At 41.0% G+C, this 19,182-nt stretch overlaps 2 protein-coding genes across 7 annotated transcripts in view; one reads left to right on the forward strand and one right to left on the reverse strand.

Annotated features, from left to right (window-relative positions):
• ARHGAP17 (Rho GTPase activating protein 17) overlaps window positions 1-19,182 on the forward strand; it is a 69,434-nt gene that overhangs the window by 46,036 nt on the left and 4,216 nt on the right. For 3 of the 6 annotated variants that reach the window (XM_050968562.1, XM_050968565.1, XM_050968563.1), the window contains exons 5-19: window positions 424-535; window positions 757-833; window positions 1,798-1,909; window positions 3,764-3,832; window positions 3,997-4,078; window positions 5,942-6,069; window positions 7,394-7,505; window positions 8,083-8,164; window positions 8,624-8,704; window positions 9,619-9,732; window positions 10,165-10,256; window positions 10,403-10,559; window positions 11,856-12,098; window positions 15,054-15,223; window positions 15,691-16,308. In XM_050968562.1, coding sequence (XP_050824519.1) covers window positions 424-535; window positions 757-833; window positions 1,798-1,909; window positions 3,764-3,832; window positions 3,997-4,078; window positions 5,942-6,069; window positions 7,394-7,505; window positions 8,083-8,164; window positions 8,624-8,704; window positions 9,619-9,732; window positions 10,165-10,256; window positions 10,403-10,559; window positions 11,856-12,098; window positions 15,054-15,223; window positions 15,691-16,308 — 2,249 coding nt within the window. Of the gene's footprint in view, window positions 1-423; window positions 536-756; window positions 834-1,797; window positions 1,910-3,763; window positions 3,833-3,996; window positions 4,079-5,941; window positions 6,070-7,393; window positions 7,506-8,082; window positions 8,165-8,623; window positions 8,705-9,618; window positions 9,733-10,164; window positions 10,257-10,402; window positions 10,560-11,855; window positions 12,099-15,053; window positions 15,224-15,690; window positions 16,309-17,525; window positions 17,550-19,182 lie in introns of all 6 variants that reach the window. The other 3 variants (XR_007776385.1, XM_050968564.1, XM_050968566.1) reach the window with 2 other exon arrangements.
• TEX47 (testis expressed 47) overlaps window positions 2,114-19,182 on the reverse strand; it is a 32,672-nt gene continuing 15,603 nt past the window's right edge. Inside the window, exon 7 of the mRNA XM_050968629.1 lies at window positions 2,114-2,289. Coding sequence (XP_050824586.1) covers window positions 2,270-2,289 — 20 coding nt within the window. The 3' untranslated portion in view covers window positions 2,114-2,269. The remainder of the gene's footprint in view (window positions 2,290-19,182) is intronic.

Here is a 19,182-nt window from a genome sequence, read left to right on the forward strand (position 1 = left end):
AGGGTCTGAAAGGGGTAGGAAGGAGAATTGGCTCTGATACTTTTTCTGCTCTCTCAGTCTTGGCACCACTTTGTCCCCTAGAATAACTTAAAGCGTTCTAAAGGCTTTTTAAAGTTACAATAGTAATAGATTCCCTAGGGACTGTTTGGATGAACATGGTGTTCTAGCCATTCTCGCTGCCTGCCTGGGCTCACACTGATGTGCCCCCTGTCAGGGCGAGAAGCAGGTAGCATAGAGCCAGCTATACCCCAGTTTTATGTCACCAAAGGAATCTCTAGCATTTTCAGAAGCACAAAGTAGCCAGAAAGGGGACAAAGGATTTGTCCTATAGGTCTTCATTCTGCTTTTTTTTTAAGCTGTAGGTGTGTAATAACTTGAATAAACTACACACTTTGCTGTCTTTTTTTTTTTTTTTAACTAAAGGAAGATGCTTGACACTTGCGGTGATGCAGAGAATAAACTGGCAGTAGAGCTCTCCCACCATGAGGTACAGATTGAGAAAGAAATTTTAGATCCACTAAGCCTACTAACAGAGGTAAGTCACTTCATCATGCTCCAAGAAACACTTTTTTCGTTATATTTTCGGAGGAAAATCACAACTGTACATGCTGCAAACTTCACTTCTGTTCAAAAAACAAGTGAATATTTTATTTGTATTTAGTGCAGGATTGTGTTAAGTTTTACAGACTTCAGTTACACTTAACTACATGACACAGTTCTAAAGTAAATATAAACGTTAGATGTCTGTGGTTTTAGGCAGAAATCCCCAATATTCAGAAGCAGAGGAAACAGCTTGCAAAGTTGGTTTTGGACTGGGATTCTGCAAAAGCTAGGTAAGAAGTGATTTCAAATACCATACAATTTGCATAGTACCCACTGATTTCTTAGTAATATCTCCTCCATGCCTAACCTCACTTTGGTATTTTCTTCTGACATGCTGTAATGTGCATGTTAACACTTACAGGGGGAAAACATCAGTTAAGTTTAAGACCTTTAAATGGTACAAAAAAGAACATCTGGCTCTCTGATCCGAATATGGATCAAATTTAGCTCTCTCATATTGTCAGCCACCAATACAGGTAGGAAAACTGTTCACATTTAAGTGAATACAAGTGTGCATCTTCAGTCTACTCCACTTGGCTCAATAATTTAATGAAACCAAGTTCAGCATCTGTCCAAACCGTGTGCTGCTCAGTGTTGGGAAGCATTCCTATAGGCAGTGGTGTTTATACTGTTAGATTTATTTAATCAGGATGCTACTACAACTTTTTAAAAATCCTTTCAATGTTGTATATTTCCCACCATCTGCTTGTGAACACCAAGTTGAGGGTGAGGCATTGTCATTGTGTTGGCTGTAGGATTTTAATTGTCACCATACTGGAGTGCTTTTATAGCATTGTCAATGGAACCCTCTTGTGGGCCACTGCCCAACTTACGTTTCAGACATCTCTATATCCTGGCTTACTGAACCTGTCATGGATAAATGCCGTCTTTATTAAGGAAGTGTGGCCTGCTGATATTAAGTCATGCTCACTTTTATCTGAGCTGCCTGCAGTGCTTGCTAGGACTGGTAGTCTCTGCAGACTCCACATCCATGTTGGAGAGGAGTGGCTGCAGGGCCCATGCTAGGGTATAGTGGCACATTAGATTCACTTGGCCACCCTGTGTCTCCTCTATAAGACAGTAGGGATGTTTCACACTAACACCCCATTCTGGGCCATTAAATTGTACTGGGACCTGATTATATTAAGCGCTAACTTTAATCTCCACTGAATAACTGTAGTTTCTCTTGTACAGATATAGCCAAGCCTGCAAGACTTCAGGAACTAATTTTCAAATGCATCCATCAAAAATAGATTCCCTTAAGGAAGAGATGGATGAGGCAGGAAATAAAGTAGAACAATGCAAGGTAAGGCAAGCTCTATAATCCTCTCCTTTGGATATATCTGCCACTAAGGGCAAGTCCGTGGATGACTTTGTACACCTCATTGTGGCGTCAGTTGTAATTGCTGCCATCTTCCAAACTTCAATGGGTTGTTAAGTGTTATAAAACAATATGCAGTTAATAAGGGTTATCAGGGCTAGTAAGCAATGCAGAGACTGGCACAATTGATTGACATTTCTCATTTAGCTGTTTATTTCTGATTCCTGGGATATCTTACTGCTTTCCAGAAGGTCAGACACTGTGTTGTCCATCCCACAAGTAAAAATGTTGCCCCAAACCTTGCACTGTTTTCTCAGTGAAGTAAATTTGGTCTCTCTGGTTCATTTATTTCTTGGTCTCTGAAGCTACAAACAAGGAAGACAATTGTGAACATCTGTCCATTAGGCCTGGACTGAGCTGTTCGCATACTCTTCTAAACCAGCCAAGAGCCATTAGGTGCTAACTAGAAGGATAGATTTCAAGACACCCGGAGAATATGCTCTGTTTCCTCATACACAATCACTCAGCTGTCCAAACTCCTGGAGATTCTTCACTGGGCTTTATTACTCCCATCTGTACCTTTCTTTGGCTTTGTTACTCAGTTACAAAATTTCTTGATTACTTTTTATCTCACTATTGTAGAGTTTGGGCAGGAAAGTCTTTGGGAAGTAATGAGTTTTATAATGAAATTTGTAGGTATTTCTACCACGTACTACTATGACATCCAAGCACAAATCATTGTTATATTTAGTGGGCAACTTGACTTGCTGTAGTAAAGAAAAACAGAAAGTTAAGTAAAATCCCAAAATAGTTGGAAGAAAAAACCAAGGTGCCATTTGAACAGCTATATTTACTTGCTTCAAGGGATGATGCTGTCAGTATTGTTATTACCTAAATGATATACCTTGATAGTAATCCAGTTTAATAGTACAGACCTTTGATTCACCCTGAGTAACTGGGCAGAAGTGTGGCTTTTTGGAAGGGCGTTCCTCAAACAGCCTTTTCTCTCTCGGCCCTCCCACAGGTAAAGCACATCACTGGTGATGCTGAACCATTGAGTTGCAGTTGCCAGTACAGTTTATCCCATTAGTCCATTTGATAGCTTGCCACCTGATCAGTGGGCAGGTGGCTCGCTAACTTTAAGATCTCCTTGAGATTCAGCATTTTGGGCTTACTGGGGGGAAATTAGGTAATGTGAATCATAGACGTGTAGAACTGGAAGGGATCTTTACAGGTCATCTAGTGCAAACCTCTCGTGATAGATTAAGTATTATCTAGACCATCCCTGACAGGTATTTGTCTAACCTGCACTTAAAAACATTCAATGACAGAGATTCCACAACTTCCCTAGGTAATTTGTCCCAGTGCTTAATTACCCTTACATTTGGGAAGTTTTTCCTAATGACTAACCTAAATTTCAATTTAAGCCCTTTACTCCTTGTTGTGTCCTCAGTCGTTAACAGGAACAGTTTAGCACCATCCTCTTTATAACAACCTTTTATGTACTTGAAGATTTATGTGCTCCCTTCTCCTGCCCCCCATCTTCTCTTCTCCAGACTAAAGAAATGCATTTTTAATCTTTCCTTGTAAGTCGTATTTTCAGATCTTTAATCACTTTTGCTGCTGTCTGCTAGACTTTGTCCACATCTTTCCCAAGTGTGGTGCCCAGGACTGGACACAGTTCTCCAGTAGAGGCCTCATCAGTGCTGAATTGAGTGGAAGAAATATTTATATTCTTAATATATAAATTTAATGGGGGCTGCCAAATACATGACTCTTGTAAATTTGAGTCCCACAATGTAAAATGACAAGGTATGCTTTTCTTTCCTCCTTTCCAAGGATCAGCTCGCTGCAGATATGTATAACTGTGTGTCCAAAGAAGGAGAATATGCCAGATACTTTGTCATGGTGAGTGTCCTCTTGTTTGCTTATATTCAGTTATGGTGTTTGGTATATGCAAAAAAACCTTCACATTTCATTTCATGTGTTAAACCTTCTAGTGTTTGTATGTGTTCATCAGAAGCTAACAATGTGTTTTTGTTTTTTTTTTTAAATATGGGTTCTGTTCTCAGTTATTAGAAGCACAAGCAGATTACCATAGAAAATCATTAGCAGTCTTAGAAAAGGCCCTCCCTGAAATTCAAGCCCATCAAGGTAAAGTAACTTGTGCTCTGGCTGATGCTTCTCCTTGCCTGTGCCACCTCTGCACTATATTCTCCTTCTTTATCTTGCAGACCCTTTTCAATAAGGACATTGTAACCTTTTTTAACAACGTTACATTCCCCAACCTACTTCCATCTTTTGCTGCTGTGCTCTCTGGAGCTCCTCCAGTCCCATATTAACACACTAATGTAACATTAAGGGTCTGTCTGATACCTGAGCGAGCAAGGGAACTCTTATGTTTTTAGCTCGCACTGAGGTGTTCCCTCTCTTACCTGGACAAAGTGTGACTTTTCATTAACCCCTTCCTGGCACGTGTGCCAAAGAGAACTCTCCTTCAAGAGAGAAGCTGTGCGCTGAGACTTTGGCAAGCTGTGGACCAAGAGGAAATTCTTAAATTCTCTAAAGCAAGGAAATTTTGAGATCTGATTTCGCTGGAAGTGAGACACACAATATCTGCACTTGATAGAGCTAATGAAAGACGCTATTTATCAGGCTAGTGCAACCTAATAAGTATCTTTATGTAGTGCCATGGTGGAATGCTGTATACAATTGAGGTCTGTTCTGTGTTTAAGGGAACTAGGTCTGACTGCACTGGCTTGCTTCCTTGCGTATTCATTAACCAATTTGTTCAACACTTGCAAGATTAAGTGCTAAGTATTATATAGCAGTCTGTATCGCTTCAAAAGCATTGTGGGAAGCAGAATGGTCCACTGGATGCCTGGAGCAGACTTGGGTTCTTTTCCCACCTCTGCTCTAAGTTAATGTGACTTTGAGTGACTCTTAAGCTTGCACCTCAGTCTTGCCACTGTTTGTAAAAATTGGGATAATTATGGCTTGCTTGCCTTTTGTAAAGCACTTTGCGATCAGTGGATGAAAGGCTAAATAAATGCCAGGGAGTGGCAGTACAGTTTTTTATATTGCATATATGCAGTATGGAAACCTTAGAAGAAGCCCCAGTGCATCTGCACTAGAATCTTTCAAACCTGGTATACTCAGCTCTTTCATTTTTTCTTTCTGAAAGAAATAGTGCATGATATAGACTGACAGGCTGTTCAATACTTCATATGCATTTTCTCAATGACAGCAGCAGAGAAGTGTGGCTAAAAAGAGAGATAATTTGTTATAAGGTGCAGGGCAAGTTGGTCTCTCATGCAGATAACATTTTGTGTCAAACTTTATAAACAAACAAACAAACCAAGTCTTGCAGCTGTGAGGAAAATTTTAAAGTGAGCTTGAATGCTTTTTTTGGAAAACGGAGGGTAGGCTTGATATTAGAACAATAACAGGCCCTTTAATATGGTGACTCTAATGGAGACATGGGGCTACTAATTATAAGTTTCTAAATAACGGACTTTTTAACACAGTAGTAGGCTTTGTGTTTGGCTTAGCTGTTAACACACAGTGTCAGCTGCAGATAAAACCCTACTACAAACAGCTCAGACCAAGCAATTTGAACGGATTCTGAGCAAAATTCTTTATCTACAGGAGGACAGCAAATCTGCACTTTGGGGTCTCAGAGAATCAGAATGAACTTTAGTAAATTTAAAACCACATGAATGTTGCATCTACAGCGTGGTGGGGACATACTGTCTTCCACTTATACAAAGGAATAAATATTTGATACTCTATTCAAGAGAGATGGATCATTATTTTTTTACAGTCTTGGTAACACCTGCAGGCTCGTCATTTTTCTCTTTACTCGTAAATTTAAGGGGCTTTACAAATCAAGGCTCAAACTTGCAATATTTTTTTTAAATTCCTATTACCATACTGGAGACTCTTCTCTAAACTTCTCTGGGGCATAATTCAATTTTATTGGGTATCTTGCTGAGTGTTTTTGTACTCTTTAACCAGACAAATGGACAGAAAAGCCAGCCTTTGGAACGCCACTGGAAGAGCATCTCAAACGCAGTGGTCGGGAAATTGCACTCCCAATTGAAGCCTGTGTAATGATGCTCTTGGAAACAGGAATGAAGGAAGAGGTAGGAACTTCTACTTAATGCGCAGTAGTTATTTACTACTGTAAAAGGCTCAACTCAAAGGAAGAAAATGGACACAGTAGAGCCCAGTAAAACTATTGGGTGGGGGAAATAGCAGCTATACCTATCAGTGTGTGCGCTAAGGTGTATAATTGCTTATGGCATTTTGTCCCCTGGTATGATATAGGCCTTCCAAGATTACGTTTTTCAATTATATCCAAGAATCAGATGCAACTTAACCTAAATGTAGAAAAGCAGAGAGACAGGAAAGAGCATGGGTGTCCCTTAGTTCTTCTTCTTCGAGTGATGGTCCCTATTTGTATTTCTATCGTGGGTGTGCACGCGCTGGAGCCGGAAGGTTTCGTAGCAGTGTCCATTGACCCACATGTGCACCGTGCATCTCCTTGTGCTCCCAGCCAAGTATATAATAGGCCATTTATGCCGCCAAGGCAGACAGAACCATTCACTCCCTTGTTGTCCACAGTGCCATAGCTACCTACCTCCAGAGGTCCCGTGTCTTTCTGGCATCACCCAAAAGTCTTCAATTGCAGACCAATCCAAAGGCCATGCACTCCTGCCAGCGGATCTCAAAATGGATCTCTAGGTGCATCTGAACGTGCTACATGCTCTGATGTACAGCCACCAGATACAATTATAGCACATTCTATGCGAGCGCAAGCTACCACGTTGGCATACCTAGCAGATGTTCCTGGCAGGACATCAGCAAACAGCAACATGGCAATCCGTTCACACCTTCACCTCCTACTGTGCTATCACCCAGGCAGCATTTTCTTCTGCATCCTTGCACCCACCTCCACACTGATTACTGCTTGCTGTTCACCACTTGAAGAGGTTACTTACCTGTAACTGGAGGTTCTTCAAGATGTGAGATCCCTACTGGTATTCCAGTACTCACCCTCCATCCCATCTGCTGCAGACTGGCATACTTAGCGGTAAGGGGGTCACTGGAGAGCTGTCGACCCACTCAGCTGGGAGCATGAGGAGATGCACATGTGCGTCAGTGGACACTGCTACGGTAACCTCCTAGCTCCAGCACATGGCACGCTGACACACCTGTGATTGCAATACCAATAGGGACCCCACAGCTCAAAGAGCCTCCAGTTACAGGTACATAATCTCCTCTTTTCAGTGCAACAAGAGCTGACTCAGTCATGACGATGGTTTAAAAAAAAAAAAGATAAAACTTGTATCTGCTGTGAAAATGGAATCTGGGTCGTAGACCTGTAAGTGTGATAGTATTGCAAGTCTGAAAGATGAGACCAGCTATCGATCAAGTTAATTTAACACTTTAATTCTCGTAATGTAGGGCTTATTCAGAATTGCTGCTGGAGCCTCCAAGTTAAAGAAGCTGAAAGCTGCATTGGACTGTTCTACTTCCCAGCTCGACGAATTTTATTCAGACCCCCATGCTGTTGCAGGTATTTTCAGTATTCTGAATCAGAGCCTGTATAAACTACTTACCTTTTATTTCATGTTTAACCTGGCAGACACATTACAGTATTTTAAGATTAGATATGATCGGTAAATGAAAATAAAATGAACCTTCCACCCGAACTGCATACTCTTAGAGATCAAGCGTAGGGTGCGCGTGCTGTGAAAGTTTTGCATGTTGATTTTTGTAAGGCCAGAGCAGTGTTCAAAATTCAGGTGTCGATGTTCATACGAGTCATGTTTCTTATGACAGGACTATTAAAATGATCAAGAGATACTAGGGCATGTACAGTTTAAACTGTAGCTCTTAGCTGGTAGCACCATCTTGGGGCTTTATAGCGTGTACTCTTGTCAGCTAGATTAGTAAATGATCCCTCCAGTGGTAGGCCCCATTCTGTGAAGTGTTGCACAAATCTATTGAGGGAAAAGTCTGAAGTATGTTCAGTCTGAGGCCTGATCCTGCACAGGCTTCAGAAGTGCAAGGACTGAAGCCAAGATTGTTTCAAACAAAATCTAAAACGAGTCTGTATGATCTACTGGCTAAGAATGTCTCCCTGCTTGCAGGTGCCCTGAAGTCTTATTTACGAGAGTTGCCAGAACCTTTAATGACCTACAGTCTGTATGAAGAATGGACACAAGCTGCAAAGTAAGAGCACTTAAAATCTAGATATTCAAAGAAATGTGTGCTGAATTGTGTTCCTAAGTGAGGAAAAATGAATTTATGGAAAAGTTCACAGGTTTACACCTTTGTGCTAATTGTCTTTCAACTCCAGCTAGTAAATATTTGTGTGCTGAATTAATCTTCAGACTTTTGTGCGTTAGTGTCCTGAGTTGGTTTTAAAAGCATTAAAATATACTTGAGTAAAACAGCTTACATTGCATTTGAGTATTAGACTACTTCAGACTCTTGGTTACACTGTGAAATATGTGCAAAGGGCATGGCCTATTGCAAGCAGAGCTAATGAAGGGATTCAGAGCAGTTATTAAATGAGTGAATGCAGAGGCAAGAGGATAATTATACATAGGTGGAAACCTATAGACTCTGCTTTTCCTTTGCTGGTAGCTGAATTCTGTTTGCTGATCTAAAAATTTCTCTTCCCCACAGCATACAGGACCAGGACAAGAAGCTACAAGAATTATGGAAAATTTGTAAAAGATTGCCAAAGGCTAACCTAGCTAATTTCAGGTACATAAAGAACAATTGATACAGTTTTTAGCACTACACCATCAATGCTAAAAAGTCTGACCTGTTTCAAGGCTAGGATGAATAATGATACACATTTTGATGTGGTTTGTATTGATCTGTTTAAGATCCATTAGGATTGTAAAGAGACGTCTTGTTTTATCACAGCACAAAGTGCCTTAGTGTCACTGATGGTTCCATTCACTTTTAATAATTCCTTAAAGTGGGGTCCCGTAGAAGTGTTCCCTACTCTCTAACGCCCTGGACTGATCATAGAACAGTAGTGTAGCTCCACTCCAGTGGTGCTTTACATAAACCAACACTCACTATGTAAGGTTTCTCAATTTCTCCTTTTCCTTGAGAACCTCCCACGCTCAGACACTGCAGCTGACTTCTGCCTAAGCAGCTAATCCTCTTGCTAATTGCACCCACAGAGTGAAACACAGGGAAACCAAGGTCTCTGAGTAGTCTTAAGTGCATGACAGGAAAATGTTTACTGTAATATGGTATTTTGTATTTATTTAACGTGCTTTCCTAGTGCATGATCATTCTCACCCCATTACTCTAGTTTTTTGCTGTAAATATATTAGTTTTTGAAGGCATGCTAGTTCTTCCATGCTTAAGATGGAAGATATCTTCCAACTATTAGTCACTTTCTCAGTAAGCTCAATTTTCATTGATTAATGGGAAAAAATTAGTAGCAAACTACTAAGCATGGAATTTTAGTCCCATTTTTAGCACAGTCACCTGTAGGAGTTTCTGGAAGCTTGATTTTGAAATGTTTAATCTCTGTGTGATTCTAGTTAGCCGCATCCCCTCCAGCGAGAGACAGCAATTATCAGTCGTGCTAGCAGAGCATTGTGTGTAGTGAACTGTTGCCACCATAACTCTCTAACAACTTGATTCATTCTTTGTAGGTATCTAATCAAATTCCTAGCAACACTTGCACAAAACAGTGACATTAACAAAATGACACCCAGCAACATTGCAATAGTGTTAGGCCCCAATTTGCTGTGGGCAAAGACTGAAGGGTAAGTTGGTTTTTAAATACTACTAATTGTATCTTCAGTAAAGAATAGAAATAGAGCTGTAAGTGCTTACCCAAGATCTGAAAAGGTCTTAAACAAGTTGTTGAGAAATGAATTGTAAAGGGTGGGATTTCTGGAGCATGTCTACTCTCTTCCTCCAGCAAACATTATGAAATTGCACACAGACCAGTGGCATAAAGGCTGTGTAGTTTTCAGAATTTTTCCATTCCGTGCATTTTGTGGAAGTCTAGAATATTCTGGAAAAAGCCCGTGCTTGATTTATTTTTTTTTAATGTGGCAGTAATTAAAGTGTGTAGTGGCACTCATTTAATTCACAACTTTTGGCTTGCAAAATGGGAAAAAAACCAACAGTATTTTTAGCTTCGAAAGAGGTGTCTGTATGCAAGATCATGATCTTCTGAATTTCGTCCACAGATCTCTTGCTGAAATGGCAGCAGCAACTTCTGTCCACGTAGTAGCAATTATAGAGCCAATAATTCAGCATGCAGACTGGTTCTTCCCTGAAGGTAAAGACTTGCAGTGATGGAAAGAATTCTGTCAATACTAGTTCCTTTAGCATTCTTACACTGTGAAATAATTAGGAATATAAAATGTTGATGCACTGCTTCTGTGTACATACACGTCTTAAAGTGCTTTATCTGTCCTCGTCCAGATGTGGATTTTAATGTATCTGGAGCATTTGTTGCTTTACCTGCCACTAATTCCAATCACTCCTCACAACTTGGGAGCGAGTATGAGTCGGGGACACTGGAGAGGAAGAGGCCTGTCAGCATGGCTGTAATGGAAGGCGATTTGCTGAAGAAGGAAGGGTATGTTTAGCTCTTGTAATTTTTTACAGCCATTAGCCCACACTGAGAAGGTTGTAATTTGACATGTTTCATAGCTCATCTTAAAATAAAATTAAAAAATTGTGGTCAGAAGGGGAATTCTACGGAAATACTCCTAGATAACCTGTGAGTGATTTATTTCCCCTCATATTATTGCAGCCTGAGGAAGGGTCAAAGGTAACGTACTGGCATTTACTTCGAGTTATGCTCTCTGCATGATAAAAGCCAAGCAGATAATTACTGCTTCTCTTTACGATATTCCCAACTCCTAGATTTTAGGTCTCAAAATAATCCATTAAAAATAAAAGTACATTTGATAGTATCTATTGCTTTAACTTTTGAATGTTCCAAGGCTTCTGTTTAAAACCACAGGCTGAAGTGGTGTTATCTGGTGCCTTCATGATAAAAGACTTCTGATTTGATGATGGTACAGTATACCATGGCAGATGTGCTGTATTTACCCCCATACAGTAACATGTAGTGCATTTGTTATCAGTTTTTCATATCAGTATTTAAGTGATGTGCTGTTCTAACTCCTTATGCAAATGTTAAATTGTTACCTTGGTTTTAACTATGGTTAGACGCATGCAAATTATTTTATTTATCACAACTGTATAATAGATTTCCCTAATGCTGTCATGTGGTGAACAGTATTGACGGAGGGGGAAAAGAATCAATTCAAGGTTCGTTCATTCGTTCTTGTTTTAGTGGATTTTAACCATGTCAAAAAAAATATTTCTAGAACATGCTGTGTTTAGTTTTTTAAAATGGCATATGTTGGAATGACAGAGTTTATCCATAGTTAAATCAGGTAATAGTTTCCTTCCTTTTTCATGCTTTTAACCATGCAAATGTATATAAACCTTTCTTTAGTAAATAAATGTTTATCTTGAAGTCTATATGGAGACCTGAAGATACCATTTTTAAAAGTTTGCAAAGCATCTAATGCACAAAGTGTGAAGATATCGTGGTGTCTAAGGAAATTTGTATATATTTACCACTGTGGTAAAATTACTCAGATCTCACTTGCATCAATTTGTCATTGAATAGCCCATCCCACTGATGTTCAGTTTACCCTTCTTTGTGAATAAGTCAAGTTGTGGTGCATGTCTTAACAATAGTGGTGTTACATGGAGAAAGGTGAAGCTTTCCTTGTTGCTTTTTTGCATGCTAAGCAACATGGGTTGCTGTCTGAGTTATAACATGCAATATTGCTCTTTGGCTTCATTTATCTGGAGTTGGCCTGCATGTTGTGTGTTCACTCTCTCTTCTCTCTAGCTTTGGTGTCAAGGTTGTGGACTTCCAAGTGAATCCTCGGAGATGTGGCACTATAAATAGAAAGCACACATCCCCAGCTTTCCAGCCACCACTTCCACCTACTGAGGCTGGCATGCTGGCTCAGCCTGTAGCAGAGCAGCATTCACAGGGTTCTGTGGCTGAAACCAGCCCAGTAAGTGCAACTTTTGCTCCCTTTGCTGGCACAGCAGAACATTTACAAAGTCAAGGAAATGAGGATGTCAGGTAAGAAGTCTGGCTTCTCTTGGCAGTGGCTTAACAGGCTGCTTCAGCAACAAACTGGTATCTGTCAGTATAAATTAATCAACAGGGTACTACTAACTTGAATATGCATGGCCTTTTTGTAAAGGGCTTTGAGATATATGGATAAAAGCACCATACAAGAGATGATTATGCATCTTTTTTTTCAATTTGAAGTTAATTACTATAAAATCTGTTTTACAACATGAGAGTTTTCAAGAAGTCTCCGTATACTCGGCTGCCCTCTATTGACTTATCTTCAAAACTCAGGCTCAGTTTATTGTTGAAAGCACTAAAACTCAGTGGCAATACTCAAAGCCTGTTAAGTCTTGTCTTGGTCATTTCTGTTAAGTGATCTAGATTCATGTCTTGTGTGTTAGCTAGCAAGGAACAGACGTAATCTTAACCCTTAAACAGCAAGTCAGAAGTCAATTTATCACTCTTTGGCATCAGCTTCTTTAGCACAATGGTATATTAGATTTTCACCACTTGACTGCTATTGAAATTCTATGCAATCATTTACTTTTTTGCTAATCACTATATATTTTGATCTGGAGACTAATTGTAATAGATTTGCCTTTTCCTTTTCACCCTCTAGGGTTAATGTAACACTTTGCTTTTGGTATTCTCCTGCTTCCTGCAAGTGAGAGCCGGTAAACCAAAGTGAAGTTTGGAGAGGATTAGTCTTTTAGGCAACCTCCCACAAAGTAAAGCAGGCCACAGGTGCCATTGCTGGATTGGTTCAGATCAGTAACTTTGTTGCACTTTACTTCACTTTTGTTCCCAAGTGACATTCTTGCAGATCTGATCATAATGGATTAACTCTCCTAAATTAGCAATGCCTAAGATCTCTAACTCTGAAAACATGAACTACACCCAAGCTATTAGCAATCACGGACAGTACCAGTGGATTCAGAAGTACAGCTGTATAGAAGGGGTTGTTCTCTGCCTTTAAGAGAATGTACTGATAGTTTTTCTTACCTAAATTTATCTAAACAAAAGCGTTCTTGTTTCACGAGTGTTAATGAAGTCTTCAGGGGTGCTGGATCTTGTAAATGCCAATACCCTCTCCAAATCCAAGATTATAATCTAACACTACCAACCAGGGAGGGGAACGTACAACATGCAGGCAAAATGATCAGGCATAGGGTTTAATTTTAATTTTTTTAATTGTGAGGCAAGTGTAGGGTGTGGGAATTGCAGGAGAAGCAAAATAACGTGCGTGTGGGAAGGAAGGAGGACATGGATTAGGAGGAAAATGCGTTCCCTACAACCTGCACTCTGCGCAAACCATTCGGACTCCTTGGTTCTTTTCCCGTCCTGTTGTCCTTATGCCCTGGTGGCTTCGCTCTTCCTCCAGCCCTGCTCAATGCCTAGATCTTTATACAGATGCCCACGCCTCTGTACTTTCTCCATTTGTAGGTCCCCACTAACCTCCTGTCTTCCTCAGAAGTACCTCAGAGTTGGTCTGTTTGGCAGAAGCAGATCCCATGGCAGCTTCTCTGGCACTGCTCGTGGGTCATGCATGATTTAAGAACAAGCTACTCCTTTTATCAAGCATCCTCAACCGTGCCCCCTTAGTGGCAGCTTCAGCATGGATTTTCCAGTCCTCCTGCCTGCAGCTGCACTCAGAGCCAAGAGCATCATAGTGCTGCTCTGCTCTCTGCGGGGCACAGTTTGATATGCTCCAGCATCTAGGTCAGAGGTTATGTAGTGCATCAGTGGCTCAGTCAGAAGCTACTGTCATGTTCTCCAAAATCTCAGCTCTCCTTCAAAATAGTCTGTAGCTGTTACGTTGCAAGGGAAATGTCAAATGTGACTAAAGCGTAACCAATGCAAAGATGTCTGAGTCTGTTTCCGGGCCCCTGCACTAGCCCTTGGGTTTGGCCTGTCTCAACACAGCGAGGTGTTAGATCCGATAACCACTGCTGATATCACTGGGCACATCTGGACTGCACACAAGGTGGTAGTGGTGGAGGGGAGTTGTACCAAGATGGGTATCTCAATGTCAGTCTTGCACTATAGTCCCTACCCTCACAAGTTAAAAACTAAACTCCGGGGGGTGGGGAAATCAGGGAGCTACACTGCAGTAAAAAATTGCTGCTGTCTTGTCTCAAGACATTTTCCCCAGTCAAGGAGCCACGCCAAGAAGCCAGAGGAGCTCAGAACTGCCTGCGCACTGAATAGCCGCATGAACTGATGTGAGCAGTGTCTCATTCTGGGGCAACAGAGGTTATTCTGTTTAAAGCCACAAACATATGGTGACTTAAAGTGGGGTTTTCCATGAACTTTCAAGTTGGGAGTCCAATGAACCAGCCTTAAATGTATTGATTTCTCTTCAACATGGAGAGAATAGAGTTGGTACCAGAACAGTAATTAATGTAAATATGTATTCCGGTGATCATGCAACGCTGGCTATAGATTTATTTGTACTCCAGATCATTGTTTTGGTGAGACTATATCAAAAATAGTCAGCAAGGCCCACTTAAGACTAAGACTTGGTCTATGCTAGAAAATTAGGTTGGTTTAATTACATCGTGTGTCAAAAATCCACACCTGTGAGCAGCATTTTAAAGCTGACGTAAGTCCCTGTGTAGACAGCACTAGGTGGATGGAAAAATTCTTCTGTTGACCTAGTGATCGCCTCTTGAGGCGGTGGATTTACACTGATAGGTAGTGTCTAGCTGTACTGTTTCAACTGTAGACAAGCATGAAGTGGGCAGCTGACCATGGCAGTTCTAGAGATGCAGTCTCATTACTTCACTTGTAACTCAGAATCCCTTCAGATACCATTTTAGTACAGGAATCTGGTTCTCATGACTCAGACACCTATATCTGGAATTTACCTGTTTCCAGTGTAAGCCCATGAGTTTGGTGCAGTACATCTGGGGAAGAGGTACTTCAGAACCAACTTCTGATTCAGGTGTTTTAAATTTTCAGTACCTCAAAGCCCAGGGACACTGCAGCTTCAACTACTCCTCCACCTGTGAGAAATGGTGGGCACTTGAGCACTGTGCAGAACCAGCCGCAGTCATCCAGTAGTTCTAACCAGCTTTGTGTTAGTCAACCACCGAATGCTGCTGGTCCCAGCCCCCACGCAGTGAGGCGAGGTATGTTGGGTTCTTGTTTGACTAGACTCCTTTCTTAAACAATTGTTGTGGTTAAAATATTGACCTCTCACAGCTGCGTGCTTGCCCAAGTAGCTGTTTTCTGGGATCACTGTCGGTTATTGCACTCCTGGTTTATTTGGATGGCCCAATTCTCCACTCAAGCAAACAGTTCAACAATGTACTTTACCAAAACCTACTTAAACGTGTGTGCTACCATGGCCAAGTCTGAAGAATGCTGTGGTGCTGCCAACAGTGTACAATGGTATCACTCAGGCAGGAGTTTGCTGATTAATGATCTTTGTCTGCGTTCTGTGGTAACCAATATGAAACTACAACAGTAGTAGGCCTGGATAATTTCAATTGGAAAGCCTCTGGATATTTTAAATGATGATATTCGTTACCTTATTTCAAGGTTTTATTTCATCTGTACATAGTAACTAATATATTCTTATCAATGTCTCTCAAAGCTGTTAAAAAGCCTGCACCAGCACCTCCCAAGCCTCCACCTGGGCAGCCAGGAAACCATGGTTCTACTGCAGCAGCTCAACTACCTTCTGTCTCTGTGAAACCGCCCACAAGAAGTCCTTCTCCTCCTGGTCAACTTACAAACCCAGGGGCAGTCCAGACTTCCACCTCTTCCCAGGTTTCTGCACCTCGGAGATACTCCAGCAGCCTCTCCCCAATACAAGCTCCTAACCACCCACCTCCACAGCCCCCAACACAGGCTACTCCTCCACTGCACCCTAAACTAAATAGTCAAGTATCTTCTCCACCTGCTGTACCTAGTGGTGAATATGGACCCGAACAGCCATCTTGTACTCCTCCTCAGACTCCAACGCCACCTGATACACCTCCTCTAGGAAAACACAATGCTAGCTCAGCACTATTTCCGCTGCAGTCATCTACCCAAGAAACTTCGCAGTCTCATTCTCCTCCGCAGACTGGTACATTACCAAGACCAAAGCCAGTACCAAAACCTCGGAACCGACCTAATGTTCCCCCACCACCTCATCCTCCTGTTTCTCAGTCATCTGGAGACAGTGTTCTTACAAATCCCGCTCAAACTGCTTCCAAAATAATAACTGGTAAGTGAATTCTTCTTTGTATGCTGTAGCATGTTAAAATATTTTGGGGCCGAGAGAATGTCTACTGCTGTAAACATCAAGTTAAAATATACTGATGAACCTGCTTTGGTGAGATACGAAAGGCAAGCTCAGTTAAGTTATTAACTTTCTGGTTTCATTTTGTTAAAATGCTTGACCTGCATATTATGGTACACAAGGCCTCTGAAGAGAACTGTCCAGCACTTTCCATGGAGAGAACTTTTTGTTCTTATAAGAATGAATGTGATATACTTTCTAAACATGTCTTCCAGCCTGCACAGCAGAGCATTGTTACAGGACTCAACTTTAAATGGTTTTCCCAGGCTCTTCACATCATGGCAGCTACCATTACGTAGGCACCAGTTGCAGAAATGGCAAATATTTTGAAGTGGGAGGAGGCCTAGCCAAGGAGAACACATTAAGCACGTATTCTAAGCCAAGATTTCTGAAGTGGCTAATGCCTGTGTGAGCCCTGACCCAGTGTTAATGGACCTGACTTTTCAGAGTGAAAATCAGGCCCCCATGAAGATGTTCCAGACTGGGCACCCAAAATCACTAATTGCCTTTGAACACCATGGCCTGGTATAAATATGCATCTCTGTATTGCAGCATAACGTCCCATGCTACTCCCAAGTGTGTCTACTACACTGCAGTCAGAGATGCAAGTAGCAGTAGCAGTGAAGCTGCAACAGCATGGGCTATACAAGCCCGTTTGGGGACCCAGGGCATCTATTCAAATGGCCAGTCGGGGCTGCTGTGGCTTTACTGCTGTTCAGGCTAGTTAGATCACAATTAACTTGGGTATGTCTAGACATGCTGCAATCACACATCTGACTGCAGTGTAGACATACCCTCATGGAGTACACGGTGGTATTTGCAGGCTCCCACCGGAACAGTGAGTCTGCATTTTATAGATGATACGTGGTGGTAATGAATTTAAAGCTTGACAAAAAAATGTAACCATCAGTCACAAAACCCAGCACCTTTGAAATGTCTTCCTGCTCAGTCTGACTTTTTTTAGATACTTTAAAAAGGAAAGGTAATGAACATAAAAGACTAATGCTTTTAAATCTGCTTATTTGTTAATGGTTAAAATCCTTTCCAGTGACACTTCAGCTATCTAGAATAAAGACTAATCTTGTTTGGAATGCAAACTATATTCTGTTACCTAATAGCTCTACCCCATGATGCCTTCACAGGTGGGGAAGGTTACTGCGAATAAGGTTTGTACTGATCAAAACCCTACAATATAGCTACAAATGCTCCTGCGCAGCTATTTTTATCTGTAGCTTTATTTTGTTCATGCGCTTTAAAATGTGTGCTTTTGTCAAATTAGCACAGTGTCTCATTATTACACATGCCGTCCAGTTTGCAACAGACATTAGGACCCGCATTTCATTTTGATAGTCACTTGCAAGCTTTTTTGCAAAGAATCCTCCTTAAAGTGTACCTTGTAAAACCATGCAAATAATTAACAGTTACCAGAACTGCCACTTCTGGAGTCTAAAGTGACATAGTGCCCATTTGAAATGTCTGTTCCCCTCCTTGGTTAACTTTTGCCAAACTGAAGAGTTGGGAGTTAGCACAGGCAAACTTTGCCACTCATATTTTGTTTCTAATGCAGCTTTTAGATTAGGATTAGGATTTTGATTTAGATTTAAACTGCTTGAAACTTACTCATATAAAGCGCACACTGTTCATGAACTAAACCCCAATGCAGAAAAGCTACTGGCAGCATCTCCTTGCATTCTGGCATGTCTGTATTTGCATTCTGTAAGCTCTTTAGCCTCCTTAATGGAGCAGCAGGTCTCTATTCAACTACAAGCTGTCCAAAGAACAGAAACTTGCTTACAGGTGCTATCTGTTTTGAGGCAACAATTTATGGTGGGCTGAATAAACTGAGGCCACATATCTTCCTACTGTATTTTCCACTCCATGCATCTGATGAAGTGGGTTTTAGCCTACAAAAGCTTACGCCAAAATAAATTTGTTAGTCTCTAAGGTGCCACGAGTACTCCTTGTTCTTTATACCTGAGTTAATTACCCCAGGACATCGTTATTACAGGATTTATAGACAATGCACATAAATTAATATTGTACTGAGAAGCTTAATTGTAATTGCAATTTCTAAATGAAACTGCCACTAAACTGGCTGTCAAACTGCTGAAAAGTTTAAAAAGGGCTTTAATCTGTTGTCCTTTTCCATCTCACTTCCGCTCTTCACAAGTCAGCTACATTAATCTCTCCAGAATAACAGCAAAATTCTGTTTCCAAATTGAGCTAGGAAAATAGTGCTGAGGGCTGGGATTCTTGCAGAATGCTTGACAGTGAGTTATTCTGGGGGTAATGTAGGGCAAGGAGGAAGGGCTGAGCCTCCTTTCCCAAATGTTGGTTTCTGCAGTTTGATTACCTCATTTTTGTTTGGGCCTCAGTGTATTTATACATTTTTCAGTGTATTCTTCCATATACATGGAGTTTCCTGCTTTATCTGAGGTAGTGGCTTTGTTGCTGGCAAACGGCTAAAAACTGAATTTTATTAGTCAGGTCAATCCCGAAGAGTTATTTAGGAATAGCCATGTAATTAGGCAAATCCCTCCTCCTTTGGATAACAGCCATTCAGAATACAGGAATTTACGTATCTGTTGTAACATTAAATGATTTTTCGAATGAGGCAGTCACAACAGAGTACAGCGATCTGCACAGCTGGGAGGTGTGGCTATATCAGTAACCATACAACACTCCTGCAAGGCTGTGCTGGGGAATTCCATTTGTTTAGTAAAAGAAGCCACTTAAAGCAGAACTAAAGTGTTTGATTTGATCCATATATTTTCTTAATATATCCAGAGACTGACTCTG

Source organism: Gopherus flavomarginatus, chromosome 9 (genome assembly GCF_025201925.1).
Source record: "Gopherus flavomarginatus isolate rGopFla2 chromosome 9, rGopFla2.mat.asm, whole genome shotgun sequence".
In the NCBI taxonomy this organism is placed as follows: domain Eukaryota; kingdom Metazoa; phylum Chordata; order Testudines; family Testudinidae; genus Gopherus; species Gopherus flavomarginatus.